The 18,309-nt window shown below is 35.7% G+C and overlaps 1 protein-coding gene across 4 annotated transcripts in view; it reads left to right on the top strand.

Moving 5' to 3' along the window:
- The window catches only part of RB1CC1 (RB1 inducible coiled-coil 1), an 82,085-nt gene that overhangs the window by 39,864 nt on the left and 23,912 nt on the right, over positions 1 to 18,309 (top strand). For all 4 annotated transcript variants that reach the window (XM_065053536.1, XM_065053534.1, XM_065053535.1 and 1 more), the window contains 7 exons: positions 3,670 to 3,840; positions 8,047 to 8,231; positions 10,423 to 10,609; positions 10,698 to 10,779; positions 11,705 to 11,766; positions 12,806 to 12,909; positions 15,376 to 15,502. In XM_065053536.1, the coding sequence (XP_064909608.1) occupies positions 3,670 to 3,840; positions 8,047 to 8,231; positions 10,423 to 10,609; positions 10,698 to 10,779; positions 11,705 to 11,766; positions 12,806 to 12,909; positions 15,376 to 15,502 (918 nt within the window). The remainder of the gene's footprint in view (positions 1 to 3,669; positions 3,841 to 8,046; positions 8,232 to 10,422; positions 10,610 to 10,697; positions 10,780 to 11,704; positions 11,767 to 12,805; positions 12,910 to 15,375; positions 15,503 to 18,309) is intronic.

Genomic DNA, 18,309 nt, shown 5'->3' with positions numbered 1-18,309 from the left:
GGGGGTAGTGGGAATGTGGGAAGTATTTTAAGAGTTCTTGAGTGTTTGTAGAAATTAGGCATATAATGAAAGTAAAGATTTTCCTGGACCAAAGTTAATGTTCTTTGTTTAGAAAATACTGAAGCCTTTGTTAAAATACAGGACAAATTCATGTAGTTAATTGTGAAAAATTTACATACTTTATGTATGTGCATTCCTTATTAACTGATGCGGTTGTGCTCAAAAGAGCCCAACACGTCATTTTGTATTTCTTCTGATGGTAGAATAAAACATTGCTCACTTTCTTTGATTTCCAAATGATTATTTTAAGCCATAATCTTTATAACCTTTTAAAAAAGGTTTGCCTAGAGATTTTGTTCTTTTGTTGCTTTCACTGTAGCATGTATTTCTTGCATTGTTTAGCCTTGTTTGCTTATGTATAATTTTATACTATTAGAATTCAACATACCTTGAACAAAGGAAACAATTTCTCTTGTCTTTGACACTTTATTGCTTCCTTAACTGAGACAGTCTTCCTGTCCCATCTTAAGTCTAAACACCATCTGTTGTAGGTAAATTTATCATGTGATCATTGATTTTCCAATTCTGTGTAAAGTAGTTGGAGCATTTGGCTTAATGTTAAGCACTGCTTAAGATTTTGAGCTGAATTGTAGTAGTTCAGGAAAGGCTAAGAGAGAGACTAGACTTTAAAAAAGGTTTTTTTAGCAAAAACGATATTCACTTTTCTGTGTGAAAGACTTGTAATTGCTGAAGCCTGAGACAGTCCTCTCTCCTGTTTGTTCAGCAATGCTATAAGGTGCTTTCTAGTACTTTAAAATAACAGCAACAAAAACCAGTAGTTTGGTTGTAAGAGAATAAATTCACTTTGTACGTAATATTAACAGTTTCTTTAAAGTCAATATTTTAAGAGACAGAAATTAAACAGTTCCTTCCAAATAATTTTTCGGGATACTAAAGACACAAAAATTAAAGGGTAACCACTTCAGTTAAAAACTCACTGTACATTTTTTGGGTCAGCCTGTAGTCTTATCTGATATATATATCATGTTTTAGAGAGGCAATCTTGTAGAGCTTTTCTGTCCTTGGCTTACCTAAGGCTAGTCAGAAATCCTTTGTTTCAACTATCGTAATTGTATTGTAAGTTAAGCTGATTTGTGTAGGGAAAAAATGTGATTGCTCCTGCAAAAATGAAGGTGTTTTTTTTCTTGGCATAAGCAGAATTGGCACGTAAGGAAAACACTTTAGTCAGACTATTGTGGCCACTACCAGAATAACTATGATTGATCAATCTTGACCTGTTTTAGTTTACAAAATCCCCAAAGCTTTGAAATAATGTGACAGTTGCTGGTTTTCGTTAGGAAAACATTGCATTGTTTTGATAGCAGCACAGAAAAATGATTAAATGTTTGCTTACCATTGAATTAGAATTAGTTTCAAAACAGAATTGGCCTGTGGCTGAAAATACTAAATCAATATCTTGCAACATAATTGTTTTTTTAATATTTACCTGAGATGACACTATAACATAACAAACTAGAATTAAATGACACTCGTTTGTTATGGGGTTTTTTGTTGTTTGTTTGGTTTTGGGTTTTTTTTTGATGATTTTTCCTGCATTCTCCCCATGCTCTTTTCTTCTTGGAAATATGAACTATACAAACGGTTTGTGATTGTAATTCTTATTTGGAACTTTGAATTCAGGTAATATTTTCATGAAAGTGTAAAGCATTGTTGTATGAGCTTTATAACTTTGATACTGGTAGTCTTGGCAGAACTGATGTGTTGCACAGAGTGCTGCTAGGTGTCTGGTTCTTCGAGTTTCTAGGTGTTTCTACAAAATGACACTTCTAATTGCAGAAACCTAGGCTGCAGCAAAAGCAAGGGGTAAGCAGGAGCTAACCAGATGTTTCTGTTAAGTGCTGTCATAGCTACTTAGGTAAAAGTCTCTTCTAGCCTTTAAAGACTCGGATAGCAATATTCTCTATCAGTGAAAGTAGAGCTGAGTGCTACAATTGTAATTAGCTCAAAGATGGGATAAAAAGAATGGATGGAGGAAATACATTACAGGGTGGAATTAGAGGATTATGCTCTTTTTTTTGGTAATAAGAGGTACATAATTGGTTTATGAAGGTAAAAAAAAAAAAAAAAACAGAACAGTCAAGAAACTGTTTGGGATGCTGCAGTGGAGTAATCCTGAATAGGATGGCAATGAAGATGATCCTGTAAAAACCCATCTGGTTTAATTCCAGAGGCTATTTTTATTATGGTTCTTGAAGATGGACAACTCACTTGAGAAAGACCAAGATTCAGAGGACCATTCGTAACATACTAAAAATGGACCTTTGCAATTTTCAGAAAACTTTGATGTATTTTGTCACACTAATAATAACATTATTTATTCTGGGAGTTCTGGGCTACCAGTTTTTAGTACTTACCCTTATGGTCTTGTTTGTTTGTTTATTTTTTGTTTGTTTATTCTGGCTTTTTGTTTCAAGAGAAAGACCTGTTCTTCATAGTTGCTCCTTAATTTGTAATGCCTTTTCTCTTCAGATTCCTCTCTCTGTATCCCAGAAGGGTGTTTCCAGAATGATAAAGTGCTCTGTATGAAAGCTTTTATACAGTTAAATAGCAGATTGAGGGGAAAATAGTACTTTTATTTGTGCTAATATTTATTAGTGTAAGTGGCTTCTTTTCTGAGGGTTAATTTGTACGCTCTGTGATGTGACATTAACCATGCATATTGATAAAAGAGACCTGTGTTCTGACATCTAGTATGACCTCACGGGATAATATCCTTTCCACTTGATTCTCATATAATAGATGGCATACAATAACAATTTGAATAAATTTGCTCATGTTCTGCTAACATGTATTGACTCCAAAGTTAATTTCCTAACTAGTCCAGGTTTAGACTAAACTGACCTATATAAACTATTGTAATTACCTATGCTGATTTTAGAATCAAGGAAATAAAGACTAATTTATGTCACTGCTCTTATAGTGAAACTTGCAAGAGTCACTGTTAATATCTGTGGATTTTGGTAGCCTCTTTGTGTTTAAAACACTTTTTTTCTGGATAATGGCCTGCGAAGAAGTGTGATGAAATAATTTTGAAAATGTGTTTTTATCAAGAAAAACCTTAGCAAAAAGTATTACAAATGTATTGTTTTTCCATAGCATGTTTTCCAGCTACTTAGAGCTGAGCTGCTTGAGTAAGGAATCAATTAAAACATTCATTTAGTGGAAAAAGGCTAATGGGTCTCGCAGCTTTTTCCTACCACCCTCCCTGCTGCACCTTCCACTGAGTCACGTTCATTGCTTATTTTAATTGTAGCTCTATGAACTCTGTTCCACTGTACACTGTGACCATTAGCTTTAAACTGCTGCTTCCAACTCAACCCGGCCTTGTGCTCTCAACTAATGTCCTTTCCTCTTGTAAGGATCCCAATTTGTATGATGGTCTGGTTGGAATACTTCTAAGAAATTCATGCTGTCGTATAAAATCCATTAACTCAGAATTCTGAAAAAGGTGACAGATGTAGGCACGCATTAGATTAAAAAAAAAAAGGTTATAAAAACTCATGTAGTTAGCTCATGTCACTTTTAAGTGTGGCAACTGTTAATAAATTTTTTTGTTGTTTTTTTTTTTTTATTTTATTTTATTTTTAGCTTGATCCAAGGATTATCCAACCTTTTCTGGCAGAATGTCGTCAAACTATTGCCAAACTAGATAATCAGAACATGAAGGCCATTAAAGGCCTTGAGGATAGGCTCTATGCATTGGACCAGATGATAGCAAGCTGCAGCAGACTGGTGAATGAACAAAAAGAACTTGCTCAGGTAATACCCATTTGTGTGTGCAACACTGGAAGATGGTAGACTTTTGATACATGTATGCTGTTAAAGATTAAAGCAAAGGTGCTATATTCACAGTAATTTGGTATTTCAGTTTTGGTAGTTATACATCTTGTGGTCATGTTTTCAGCTCATAACTCCCACTACCACATTAATTTAAATACCTTTTTTTAAAACATCAAAGTAGTTGAAAATGCAACAGTGGGTGGTAGACAGCACCAGAACTTAAGTATAGGGCTTATATTTATGTAACTTCACCTATACAGGAGAATAAATCAGTCTACAAAATAAAAATGCCTTACTTAAAATATCCTAGACTTAAAGCACTAGGAATGTGCAGAGGTGTAGTTCACTGCAACTTTGTCAACTGCATATTAAGCCATATATTTTTATAACTGAAGTATTTCTGTCAACATTCTCTTGGTTATAATTTAGAAAAATGTATTTAATTCTAGTTCAGCCAATCAGCATTCTCATAAAAGCACCAGCGTAAAATTGCTAACTTCTGATATGATTCAGTATATGGTGGTGTTTCTGGCATAGAATACATCTGGTTTATTTTTATTTTAGAAATCAGGTTTCTTCTGCAAGAGTGAGAATTGCTTAGAATATGATAAAATTTTAAAACTTTGAATATACCTCTTAAGGTGTTTCTTGTTGTGTAAAGGTGTATCTTGTTAAATCTAGTGAATGGTTTACAAACAAGTTGTTCTTTATTAGTGTAAAATTTTGCAAACTAATGTAGAAACTGCTAATTAAAATAGGATCCAATGAAGACGTCTAACAGCTATAATCTTTGTAAAGTATTTTTAAAGCTTATTTGAAAATGGATGTTTTAAATGAGCTTATGGAAAACACCTGGCTTAAATATTATCTTAGTATCTGCTTGTACACATTTCTGTCAAAGCTGTCTAAATTCGACCGGGTTTATAGCTACATTTAAGAGCAGACAACTTTTTGTCAATGGTAGACTGTCAGAGAGCCTGTAGTTTGCAGTTGCTCCTGTGGTGGAGACCAGGATGCCGTGAATTGATTAATCTTCGCTAGTTCATCCAGTCTTTCATTAAATGGAAGACAGACATAGAAAAAAATCTCACTCATGGAAAGGGAAAATGATGCATGAAATTGGCATCATGCTGAGGTGGCATGTCCTGAACGCTTTCTGTCGCACCCACTAATTTGTTGGTTTGTTCTTAATATGTTGTCATCTTCTGACCTTCAACTAGTTAGTTTCAAAGTCAAATAAGTGCAGCCAGATGATTCATGAGCTTTTCCACTGTCTTTTTTCTTGGTAATGTTAATTAGCTGCCGTGCCAGTCCATGCAGTGAGCTTTTTGTGTTTTGAGGGGGCGTTGCTTTGTTTTCTGAGTTATGGCCCAGCTGCATTATATACTTCAGGAGTTAGAAAAAGTCTAAGGACCTTCAGGTTTGAGCTATGGAGAGTTTTTCTGTTATCCTTATAGTCCAGAAATAGAAAAAAAGCTAGAAAGTCAGAAATTCAGTTGAAGGTAGGGAAAAATAGATAAGCAGGTTAAATGTAATTTTCAAGAGAAATACTGAGTCCTTGGTAACAGATCACTCAACCATATAGGAAAGAGGGAACGTGCTTAATGGTTGATCACCAAGCACGCAGTGAGGAGAGTAGTGTGCCTGCATTGGACAGTGTTGTTTGAAGTTATTTGATAAAAGGCTATTTGAAGTGTAAAATATATAGCTCCTATATTTTAAAAAAACATGTCAGTGCCGTATTAAAGCTTCTTTATTAAATACAGTTTCTGTGAAGTGCTTCAGTTAAATTTATACCTAAGATTGTCCTTTTATGCTTTGTTTGCAACTGAAAATATATTAAAATCTGTATGTAGTCATTATTTGATGTTCAGATTTTCACTTTTACATCAGAGCGAAGAAAGGCAAGGCATGAGTTTCTTATTTCTGCTTGCATAGTGGTATATCATTAGTAGGAGTAAATGAACATTGCTTCCCTATCTTGGGGTGGGTAGAACCTCTTTTTGAGGAGGAGAGAACTGGGCTGACTGTCACATAAGACCCAGGCTTCCTGTTGCGTCCTCTGGCTGATACATAAAGGGGGGTGCTGCCAGTACTTCTGGCAGTGTTCTTTGAAAGTGGAGCCTCTCTCTCTTCAGATAATTTCAATGAGTAAGTCTAGAAGTAAGTTTCTGCTAAAGTTTGGCCTTACATAGATGTTTATATTGTAGGCCAGTGCTAAATACAGGGGGATTTAGCATGATGGAAGAGCTGCTCTTGCAATCCCATGCCTGGTTGCTCAATGCTGTGAGTAGTGGTTTTAGCTATGTTTTCCCTCTTTACTTGAAGGAAAAGTCTACCTCAAGGTTACCAATCCCACTTTTGAGTGAGATGTCTAAAAGAGAGTTGGAAACATACTTTGCCACCTTGTTTAAACGCTGCTGTAAATTTTGAGTTTATACCTTTGAAGAATTTGCTGAGAGCTGTAACTTTCAAACAATTGATTATTTAGACCTTGGATTTCTCCACAACATAGAGGGATTTCCCTCTTTCCACCCCTCCCCCTACCCCCCCTTTTTTCTTTTGGTCAGTTTAATGTACTTTTTCTTCACTGGCCTTTTCCTAGTATACCAAGATTCTTCTTTCCGAGTTGTGCACTAGGGTAGTTTTATTTGACATTGTATTTCAAATATAGGTCCACAGAAAGGAAATGTCAACAGGTACTCAAATTTATGGAATAGCCTTTCAGAACTCAGAGTAAAGCTGGGAGGGGTTTTCTAGCTCACTGCATGCAGTTTTGTGTAACTTCAGGCTCCATGCCATGTGATTAATTTAAAAAGCTTACTGAGCTCATATTTAAAAGCAATTATTTCCTTGACCTCTCTATTCCTGTTGAAAAGTTGTATACAATCTGATCATCCTAATGTTTATAAACATATGCTCATCTCAGATCTTAAAGTATTCTTGGCTAGTTCAGCTCTATATTCTGTCATGCCTATACTGCCTTTGATTTTGGTGCTTGGTAATTCCCTAACGATTACCACTGCATGTTTCTTCAATGTCTTTGTATTCCTTCACTAAACAACCTAACTTCTTTTGATGAGGCTGTCTTCTTTATCATCAGTAACAGTTCTTTCCGCCTCTTCTGGTTTCCATTTATTTGGGTTGGATAATACAGTTAAAAAGTTTGCAGCCTTCTTTTGCTTCACAGAGGGTGCTCACTCATTCAGTACGTAAGTTGCTCAGTTTTCAGTAAACAGTTGACTGTTCAGTGTTCTCTACCATCTTCAGTGTGCATCTTCTTCCTTTTCATTACACTTAATATATTTTTTCATACTTACTTCGATTTCTGTGCTGTTCTCACTAGGATATAAATATTTGCAAATGTGTTTTGTAGCATCTTACAAGAAGCTTGCTTTACATTCAGTGTCAAATCAGCAATGACATTGGTCTTTTTTTTCAGCAGTTTTGTATAACTCTCTATGTTTACTGTTCTCATCAACCTCAGCTTCAGAAAGAAACACTTATAACTATTGTCTGATTTTTTTGAATTCTTTATTAAGAAAACAAAGGTTTAAATAAGTTTGTAGAACTGCAATCAGCCATCTAAGGCAGTCCATCTTCCCTGTTTTGCCCCCACACTTCTAGGGGTTGCCTGTTACCATCCACAACAGATAATTCTTTGCTGTGCCCAACTCCTATGGGCAAATAAGATGTCTAGCTGCGATCTTTGCTCTCAAGGAGAAATAGTTTCATGTATTAATTTCTTTATGCAAAACCTATACTATTTAGCCCACAGTAGCCTTAGGAGCATGTGCTCTTAAGTTGATGTTAAGTCTTTCATATGCCAGAAGTTAACACGCTGGTTGTTTGCAGAAATTAGAATGATGGTTGATCTGCTCCATCATAGGAGCTACTTTTCTGCTGCATTAACTTCTGTGATCTTTCACTGGTGTTGGTTAGTTGTGTCAGGTTCTTATAAGGTTGTGTTGATAACTGTTTGGAAGAGAAATATCAAATGAGATCTATTCGGACCAGATTGTACAATGAAAAGAAAGCACCTTCTCTGTGTAGCTTTGTGTTGTACTCCTGAATGGTTACAGTAAATTTATTAAAACGCGTGCCTTCTTACAGAGCGGGTGGATAATTTCCATGCTTTTTGATTGTCACAAAGCTTGCGTAACAAGCGTGTCTCTTTTCCTCTAGGGATTTTTGGCTAATCAGAAGAGAGCTGAGAACTTGAAAGATCCTTCTGTGCTACCTGATTTGTGTTTGAGTCATGCAAATCAGCTGATGATTATGTTAACTAATCACAGAAAACTGTTAGATATTAAACAGAAATGTACCACTGCCAAACAGGAGCTTGCAAATAATCTGCAAGTCAGACTGAAGTAAGTTACAACTTTTCAACTTTATATTGCTTCCGCTTGCCTCAAGACTGTTTAAAGAATGTATGTCGTAAGAAAATCCACAAAGATTTTCTTAATGGGAGAGAAAATAAAAGTTGGATCAATTAAGTTTGTATATGAAGTTATTTGTAAGTGAGAAACAAAATATTATTTTAAGATAAACTTTTGTTAGAGTTTAAATGGTCTTCATAGCAATAAAACAATATAAAAGAACTTATAATCCCCTCTCCTCTCATCAACATCAGAAGCCGTCAGTATCTTATTTAAAATTTGACAGGCATTTATATTGATGTTTTCAGAGGATTATAAACATAGGTGAAACGCTCTTTGGTAGTTTGTGATCGCATCAAAGCAGAAAAATATGGCAGTAGGTCAACTGGCTTGTAGTTCCTGAAAAATAATTACATCCAGTCACAGCCAGTAAAAATGGCAATTTTCCTGTAAACATCATACTGTATAACGTGGAAAGCAGTAAGTAGTCTTTATTGCTCACTGGGAAATACAATTTTTCATATTACTCCACTTAATTATAAAACTTTAGATAACTTGTCATGTCAGATACGTAGGAAAAATTCAAGTTTAACAATTTCTAGAAGAAAAAACTTTCTTTATACTAGTAGCAAATAATTAGGCAATGTTGTGACCCTGTTAGGCTTGCACACTGGATAGCCACCAGTTGTTTTTTTTTCTTGAAGAGACTGTGGTTTATATAGACAAGGCAGACACAAGCTGTAGGAAGAAGTAAAACAGAATCAATAGAACACTAGCAACAAAGATTCTGTTGTGTTTGTAAAATAAATTACTGCTAGGTAAATCAAAATGTAAATTTGTTTGTCTTTACTTATGTGTCTGCTTTTAACCCAATAAAATATGACTTTTTTTGCACCATTTTTCACTGTAACACGTATTTAGGGGTAGTACATAGAACCTAGGTTGCCATAAATACCACTTTCATTTCCCATGTGCTAAAGTAGTTTGTGTAGAGGACACTTAATACATGAGTTATTAGAGGAAAAGACTTGCATCCCAAACAAAAAAACCCACTGTATTTTGGGTCAAACCAAAGATTCTTCTAGCTTGTCTTCAGTAGTAGTTAGTATCAAATTACCATAGTGACATAATGGGAATCTAGTAATGAGAAAAGAACATAAACTTAATTAGATGTAAATATTCTTAGAGGAGAGTATTATGGTCTGATCTAGAAGCAACTCTTCTGTGTTTGATTGCTGACAGAGTATTTTTTCCATGTCCAGCTTCTTTTTTAATCCACAAACTCCTGTTCTTTGCAAGTTCTGCCATTATGTTATGTGGAAAATGTAGCTCTTTGTGTTTTGAACTGGCCATGTGTTGGCTTCACATAGTGCCCTCTTTTTACTTCTTAACTACTGATTGCTATGAGAAAGTCCACAGTGCATTTCTTGTATTTCTCTGTTAGTATATGTTCCCAGTTGCTTAATGTTGACTTGTTTGTGTTTGTTGTTTCACTTTTACTTCTGTCAATAAAAATTTTCGTTTTCTTTGTTACCTGCAGTATATACCTCCACCTTATGCCTTAATGTTTCCCCTCAAGCACACCAGTTGATCACCTTTTCAGTAGTTATCCTGTGATTTACTTATGTTGGTGGCTGTGTTTGAAATTAATGTATTGATTGTATCAATGAGTTAATTGAAGATGTGGTTACAAAGTGTAAAAATTTGTGTATTACATGGCCTGTTATTTGTATGGCATGAGTAGCCGATGTGAACTTCTCAACCATTTGTTCATCTTATTTCTCCAACAGTATCCCTACCCTTAATGTTTCCTGCTAATTCTTTTCTATAAGTATTTTTAAGCTTTATAAACAGAAAGTACTGTTAAGAAGGTTACATTATCTTTCTTCCTGAGGTTGTGTATGCTAAGAGCATTATTTGGAAAAAACAATACCTTAACTCAAATAATGGTAAGTGTTCATTTTTTGAGCACTGATGTGGATATCTTACTGTGAGAACTTAATAGGGAGCTACAAGGAGTTTAAAGAATTCAAAATTGCTTGATACTTACAGATAGCCTGTTGTTTTCCCATGTAAAACAATGTTGTTCAGCTCATCCAGACATGTTGCTAATCTTAGTGAAATGTAAATGCAGAAAAGATGACTAAGTTGTTATCTTCTAAAGTGTAACCTACTTTTGTAGGTGGTGTTGTTTTGTAATGCTTCATGCTGACCAAGATGGAGAGAAACTACAAGCGCTGCTTCGTCTTGTAACAGAGCTCCTAGAAAGGGTCAAGGTTGTAGAGGCTCTCAGTACTGTTCCTCAAATGTACTGTCTAGCTGTTGTAGAGGTGGTGAGGAGAAAAATGTTCATAAAACACTACAGGGAGGTAAGTAAGTAAGTCAGTAAGATTTCAAAACCAAACTTTTGTGTCAGTGTATAAATTAACAGCTAACTACATATTTTCCCTTCCACAGTGGGCAGGTGCTTTAATAAAAGATGGGAAGCACCTGTATGAAGCTGAAAAGGCAAAAAGGGAGTCTTTTGGTAAACTGTTCAGTAAGTACTTCTGTGAAATCAGAATTGTGGTTAAGTATGACTTCTTTGTAGTTTAAGTACTTTTATTATGTTGTAGTTCTAATAACTGTCCTTTTCTTTAAATACGAAATGCATGCAGTGTGCCAAATGTTCCTATTATGAACAAATATTTTTCTATTAATCAAATTAATGAACTGTTTCATATAGATTATCCAAAACACTGTGAAAGTTCTGATTAGTTTGATGCCTGTAAAATATAAGATTTCTAATTATTGCATTTGAATGCAGTTTCTGTTTGAACATGCCCTGCGAGCTTTACTGTTCTTTTAAATAACACTTGTAAAACCATTCCTGAATATTTGGATATTGCTGCAACGTCCTCTGTATTACTGCAGGAGGAAAAGAGAAAACAAAACAAAACACCACCACCACCAAAGAACCCCAAAACAAACCATGAAGACTTGTGTCTAAATACCTCAAAGTTTTTAGATTTTTCTAAAACAAACAAACAAACAAACAAACAAACACAAAAAAACCCCAAAAAAACAACAACATTGCTGGTAAAAGAAATCTGATTTTTTTTTAATCTGCAAAGTCTGCAACTTTTATGTTCTGAATGAATGCTAAAATAAGAAAATTGAGGAAAAGGTTATCAACATTTTGGAAAGGCTACAGTTAAAATTTGAAAAAGGAGTTGAGGCTTTTACAGGGGTGACCGTTAGATAAAAAGAAGCTTCAGTGAAGTGAGAAGTTCTAATTTGATGGTGTGTGTTGTGTGGAGTTCTATGGTCACTTGCAGTTTTTATGTGGTGAAGAAATGTCATATTTAGTAATGCTTTTAATTTTAGTTCAGCTGTTAAACTGTAGTAGCGTAGTTGTTTTCTCTTGCGGCTTTGTTTGTGTGTTGCTTTTCCTTCTTTTAAATAACCATTTTTTCTTTGCCCAGGGAAGTCTTTTCTAAGGAATCGTTTGTTTAGAGGACTTGACTCCTGGCCTCCATCCTTTTGTGTATGTACTCAATTTATTTGGGAGGTTTTATTTCATTTTTATAAACAGTACTTTGTTAAATTGAAAACCTAAGCTTAATTCATGCAAGCTGTATGCCTGTCATATTACTCTGAAACAGATGAAAAAGCTGGGAGGCAGTGTTCCTTGGTATTTCAAGTTACTATTATTATAATAATACTGGTTTGTAACTTGCAGTGTGGTGGGAAAGGAAGTGTCACCTCGATATTCCTTTTTAACAAGGAGTCTATAGTATTTAACAAAAAATCACTATTAATGATCAGAAGAAAGAAGCCGGGAGGGATAATCTGACCATCTAATCCTCTCTTTTGAGTAGCAGAGCCATAAAATTCATTGTATAGTAAAAGCAAGTAAAAGGTTTTGTGTTTTTCTATAAACACTGCATGAGTGGAAAAGCATTTTTGTCTCTTGGGCTGACAACATGAAGGGATGAAAAAGTTAGTTGTAGTCAAGCATTGCCTGTGAACTTTGATTTCGTACAGATTGCTTAATTCAGGTAAGATAACACCCCCTGATTCTAGCATTGCCATCTCTCTTGGCCTCATTTAACCTTTTCATCTTCTCCCCTGCAGCTTTCTTTGTCAAAGGATACTTGGAAAATAAGAATGCTACTCATTTCAGTGTGTTGAATACTGAACTGAACTAATACTTGACTGTATTAAATAAAGCTTTAGTGCTATCTCTCATCCCTTAATTATTGAAAAATATTCTTAATGTTTATGAAGCTTGGTAGTACGGAGGAAATTGAACTAGAGAATCGTTGTAGGTCCCTTCCAACTGAAATACTCTATTCTACTGCTGCACAAGGAACTATGGATAGAGTTAGTTACTATGAATATAAATTATTTGTCTTAGGACGGAGGGGCAAGGCATGGTTCCTTTAAAAAAACTATGAAATCTTCTGAGAGATCGATTTAACAGCAACTTTTCCATGTAATTAAACTCTTTTTAATCCTTCCTGAGTTACCTTGATATTATTTACCTTAACGACAATGTGTAAATTAATTTCTTCTTAATACAGACAAGAAAACCTCGCAGATTTGACAGTGAGCTTCCAGATATCTCTTTAAGTGATTTGCAGTTCTTGCAGTCTTTTTGTCCTTCAGAAGTACAGCCACTACTCAGGTAAACCACCTTTTAAAAGTTTGTATGTTATGAAAATAGCTGCACCCTGGACTCAACCCCTTCAGTCCCGCCCCACAGTTCATTTTTTCTAAGGAGCAGACAAGGATATTTTTTGAACTGATATCATTCTTAAGGAATGGTCTTCACTGACTTAATGCTTCACATACTCAAACTTGAATGCTTTGAGCACTTATACTCTATACTGAGATGTAAAGGATGTTGGATGTTCCTCTAAGCTGCCTCATAGCTAAAAGACAAAAAAATACTGTTGTCAGTTTTAAACTGAAATAAACTCATAACTTTTATGTTTTGTCAGATCAGAATTAAATTGTGGGGTTTTTAATTTGTTCTTTGTTAAGTGGTATTCTGAAGGAAATAGAATAAATTTCTTCAGCCCAGCATGAGATCATGGACATCTCCTGTATTCAGTTATCACTTTTTCTCTGACAGGCTGATTCTACTAAAAAGTGTATTCTCTGAAGTGCATCTGCTGTCTGTGGAAATCCATCATTTTGAGCAGAAGCTCTATTTCCATGTTTCTTATCTCCCAACAGTGAGGCAGACATGCAAATATAGATAGGAAAGCTACTACTTTATCTCACAGGCAACTTGACAGGATTAGTTTCTTATCTAAAACTTGGAGATGTCTTTCTGCAAAAGCTGACTATTAGAGTGAGATTTCAAACTCCTGTGTCTTAAACCTGTAGCAGATAGGGGAATGGCAGCCAAGATAATGGGCAAGACATAGGCAGTAGAAAGTTCTATGTAAAGTTCTGTCTAAGAGAAGATCTGTCCATCAGGATGACCACAATCAGATGATGCATGTAACCATCATCCTTCTCATGGAAGAGATCTGCAGTTGGGGATTTGCTGAAGTTCCATTTTTTTAGCCCCAAGACCATAGTCCCACAAAGCATGATAAGATAAACCAAAAGGAGGATGCTCTGCTGTCATCTGTCAGATTCACCAATAGTATCAGCCTAGATATCGGTTTACAGTGTAGGAGCTGAATTCACCGTGTTTTTCACCTATATTTTGTACTGGCATTCTTTTTGATTGAGAATTTGTGACCATCCTTATGGTATTGCTGCTGGAATTAACAAAAAGAATAGTGAGCTTAGTCTGCTTGACAGTGATATGTCATGATCCAGCTGATGTACCCTTTTAATTTCTTATTATGCCTTTAGGCTTGCTCCTCTGTGATTCTGCAGAAAAAAGGTGCCAACTATAGTATCACATTGTTGATGTCTGCCTGATTTTTGGGTGTGTGAGAATTTCACAGTCTTCCTGGGAATTTTGGACTGAGTTCAGGAAGAATTTTGCCTTACTATTGTTAGAATCACTAACAAAACCGGTTTATTTCCTCTGAATTGTAGTGACATAGCTTTCCACTTGATGGCAATAGAGGTGGGATTATGTCACATTCCTCCTGGTTTCTGAGCTCAGGGTTACATTTGTTGGAAATATTTGTGATAGTGGTGGATTTGCAACTTGAGTGTGCAAAGCTGTCACACAACTTGGTAGACACTGAGCTTCAGAAGAAACTGCAGAGCAGTACGTCCTTTGGTATTTTCATTTAACATCTGAAGAGCAAGCAATAGGCAAATTGAGACCCAGCACAAAGTCCGTTTCTGTCAGCACTGAACCCCTGAGCTGTATAATTAAAATGATGCTTTATTTACTTACAGTGCTTCAGTCTTCTGATATATGTTTTAGCAATTATTGAAATCTTAATTCTACAAAAATACACTAGGTACCACTTGCCCTATATAATGAATACAAAATGTAAAATATTTTATTTTATTGTTCTGTTAGTGTAAATGAACTCCTGCTTCATGATTTCAGTGGAGCTATTTCTGAACAAATTAGAAATTCTGGATATATGGACTCTCAAGAAAAAAAATAAATGTATGTTTCTTTTCAGAGTTGTAGAAAACTTGCAAGTGAAAGCTTATCTTGCAATACTTGCAAATGTGATCACGACACATTAATCAATGTTTTAATTTAGGTTACCTATCATTACAATAAAATAGTAGAGAATTAATAGCTACTTCAAAGGAAGAGCTGGATTGGAGAGTATCCAACTGGAGGGAAGACTAGAGTCATTTGCAAACATAAGTGCTTCAATTACTGATCTAATCACTGTCAATTCTCTTATGTTACTGTTATTGGAACTCTAGGTACTACTGGTAAATGTTTTCCTCAGAAGGTGAAAGACTGACTTATTACTTCCCCTTCATTGTGTTTATCATGATCTACTCCTTAAAAGCTCTCAAGTTCTTAATTTAAAACAGAAATATCAGGTGGTCTTTGAGGATTTTCCATGTAAATGGATGAAATGCAGAAAGTACAAAATTTATACAGAGGGAAGCTTAGTCTTGTTGGGATATACACATAATGATTTAACATATTTGAATATCTAATTAACAATATGAAAAAAAAAAATAATCCTGTACTGTTTTTAAGGGTCCCCATACTTTGTGACTTTGAACCTCTTCACCAGCATGTACGTGCTCTACATAACCTGGTAAAGGCAGCACAGAGTTTGGATGAAATGTCGCAAACCATTACAGACCTGCTGAATGAACAAAAGGTATTTTTGTTTTTCTTTACTAAGAAAACAGAATATTCTATTCAAAACAGTAGAATATTTTCATAATTGTTTTACAAACCACTTCAGAAAAGAAACTCTGTTTTTCTAGATGTAAAAATTAGTTGGTCTCATAACTGCATAATATTAGTTTCCTTTCTGATCCCATTCTAGTAAATACTCTGAGAATTTTGAGCTCTCAATGAGTAAAGTGAGTTGTATCTAGACAAGAGTCAAAATATATTGAATGTCTTCCAAACATTTAATAAATGCTTGTATTCCACATAAATTGTAGAAGTAGAATACTTCTGTTAATATTTCTGTTTTCTGCCATAATCTCAGGCTTCTGCATGCATAATGTGTGTGTTTTGCTTCTGTTAATTTTGTATGTATTTAATGAAGTTGTTGTTACTTTTCTAGATGCTTGCATTGCTTCTCAACTCCTTTTGGCATAGGCATTTAAGAATAATTTAGGGCCTTGGTTAGTTGTATCCATTAGCCTGAATATTGATCTGTCACCTTCTCCTTTGTTGCAGTCCAGCTTTTTGGGGAAGGAAAAAAAAACATGCAGTTTTTTTGTTTGAGTATAGAAGGAACAGATGGCAAAAAGATTCATTCCTAGTTCTGCGCTGCCTGTCAAGCAGATTCTTTCTCCTAGAAACTGTTTCTGCCGATGACTTTTGATTGCTTCTGTGCATTCAGCCTCTAACTTTTGTAATACGCCAAATGGGGTCCTTTTAGCTTCTGACTGTAGCCTGTCCCAGTGAAACTCTGAGTGAATTCAGCAATACTTAAAATTTTATGTGAAGTTGACTGATTCAAAACGGATTTCTTGAGCAGTTTTTGCTTTAGAAAAAAGGTATAATTTTTGTGGGGCTCCATGTTATCATCTATAGTGTATTTCTATGCACTTTGCCGACATGAAGTATCTTCTATAACTGCCAAGGTTATGGACATGCTTAATTCTGAATTAGCAGATTCCCGCTTAACCGTGAAGTCCTCTTTTTATTCTTCTGTGACTTGAAGAAGAGATTTACTGGAAGTCTTTCATTTATGTAAAATATGAGATCTTGGCTTTTATTTATTCTGTAATATAAATGCCACACCTTTTTCATCTAATTTCTTAGCTCTTTTCTCTTGTTATGAAGATTGTTTTTTTACAAATGAGTGTTAGGGCCTGACCACTATATTAGCCAACGGAATGGCTAGAAATGGTGTCAATGTTGTGAAATTTGGCAGTTTTCTGAACATGCTATTTTAATAGATCATGCTCTGAAATACAGAAGTCCACCCCCAACTTGGAGCATCCTTAAATTTATCTCATAGGAAACCAGGATAATGACAGGTGTTTTAATGAACTAATTTTTCACTAAGGCTTGCAATGTCAAAAAAGAATGTAAAATAAAAGAGTAAGTTTTAATTCAAAATATGCATAATAGTAGAAAAATAAACAGGAAAGGTGCTTTACTTGTTTGAGTCTTGATAGTTTGCTCTTTTTTTGTTCAGACTTGGTTATCTGAGAAATTTTTATCAGTATCTGTCTGCACAAAAAAGGCGTTTGCGAAGTCAGGAGAATCTGTTCTTTCCACCCTTCTCTTTCACTGGGCTTTGACCAGTGTAGATTCTTGGCTGACTCCAAAATGTCAAGTGTTTAGACAAATTTGGATGATTGTCTCTTTCCTTAGAGTAAATTGCATTGCACAGTCAGAGCTGGGCCATTCATGATGTCATCTTGAAAATGCCCATCTCTGTGTGTAATTTCAGTCATTCATTTGAACTCTTTTTTGGAACTGAAGCAAATAGATCTGTCAGAGAGATTTTTCCTCCTCAACAACAGTGCTCTTGTTATTACTTGGTCTTCGTGTTGCTTTGTTCTGCAGAGGGTCTAGAAGTGCTTGTTAGATTATACTACTTTTGCCCATGCTTGGGGTTTTTTTTGCATAGAATTACTGAAATAATATGAAAACATTTTCTTATCCTTAGTATTGCTGGGAACTTACAGTATATAATTAAAAGGATGAATAAACATTAAATATTAGTCCTGAGGATGCCTACAGCTTCATGCACCTACACAGTCTGTTGATGAACTGTAAGATACTGTCCCAGTTTGGGGCAGAGTTTGTGATGACTTTGCAGGCGTCGAGCATTGCCTATATAGTAGAATGTTGCTGTCATGGGGATACACCAAAAGTCAGTTTAGGTGGACAAGAAGCTCCAAACACACTTTACGCTAGCCAGAAAAGTATAGCAAATAAACCAACTAGAAATGGGGTTTATCCGAATTATTTAGCACTCTAACAACATAGAACACAGGTTCGGATACCAGCTGAGGAAATCACTACTGCACAACCACATAAGAATAATGAGGATCCACAATGTGCATGCATTCACTCACAGAAAGCAAACCTAGAGGCCTCTTTTCCACAAGGGTACCCAGTAGAGAAGAATCACTTGCCAGGGGTGGGCATGGGCTCACTCAAGGTTATATCCAGAAAGGAAAAACACTTCCCAAATGAGGAGGTGAGGCACTCTCAATCCCAGGAAGTCTCCTTAGGCGACGTCCAAGTGTAAGGGGAGGGCTCCAGTTCACAGTCCTGCTGCTCTGAGAAGACCACTCCAAGGGTCTCCTTGGCAGAGGCCCCATTTTATAAGACTGTGCAGATCTCGCTGCGGTCATTACAACATGGTCTAGAAGCTTTTCAGCTTCTCTGGGCACCTCCTTTGTTGAGGACCCTGTCAAATGACTGAGAGTCCCACCCCTCCCTCCTGTCCCCCCAGCCAGGGGGTGGTGAAGTCACCCTACCCAGGGG

Source organism: Columba livia, chromosome 2 (genome assembly GCF_036013475.1).
Source record: "Columba livia isolate bColLiv1 breed racing homer chromosome 2, bColLiv1.pat.W.v2, whole genome shotgun sequence".
NCBI lineage: Eukaryota > Metazoa > Chordata > Aves > Columbiformes > Columbidae > Columba > Columba livia.
Note: the sequence above shows the minus strand (reverse complement) of the source record. Positions and strands in the feature narration are given on the sequence as shown.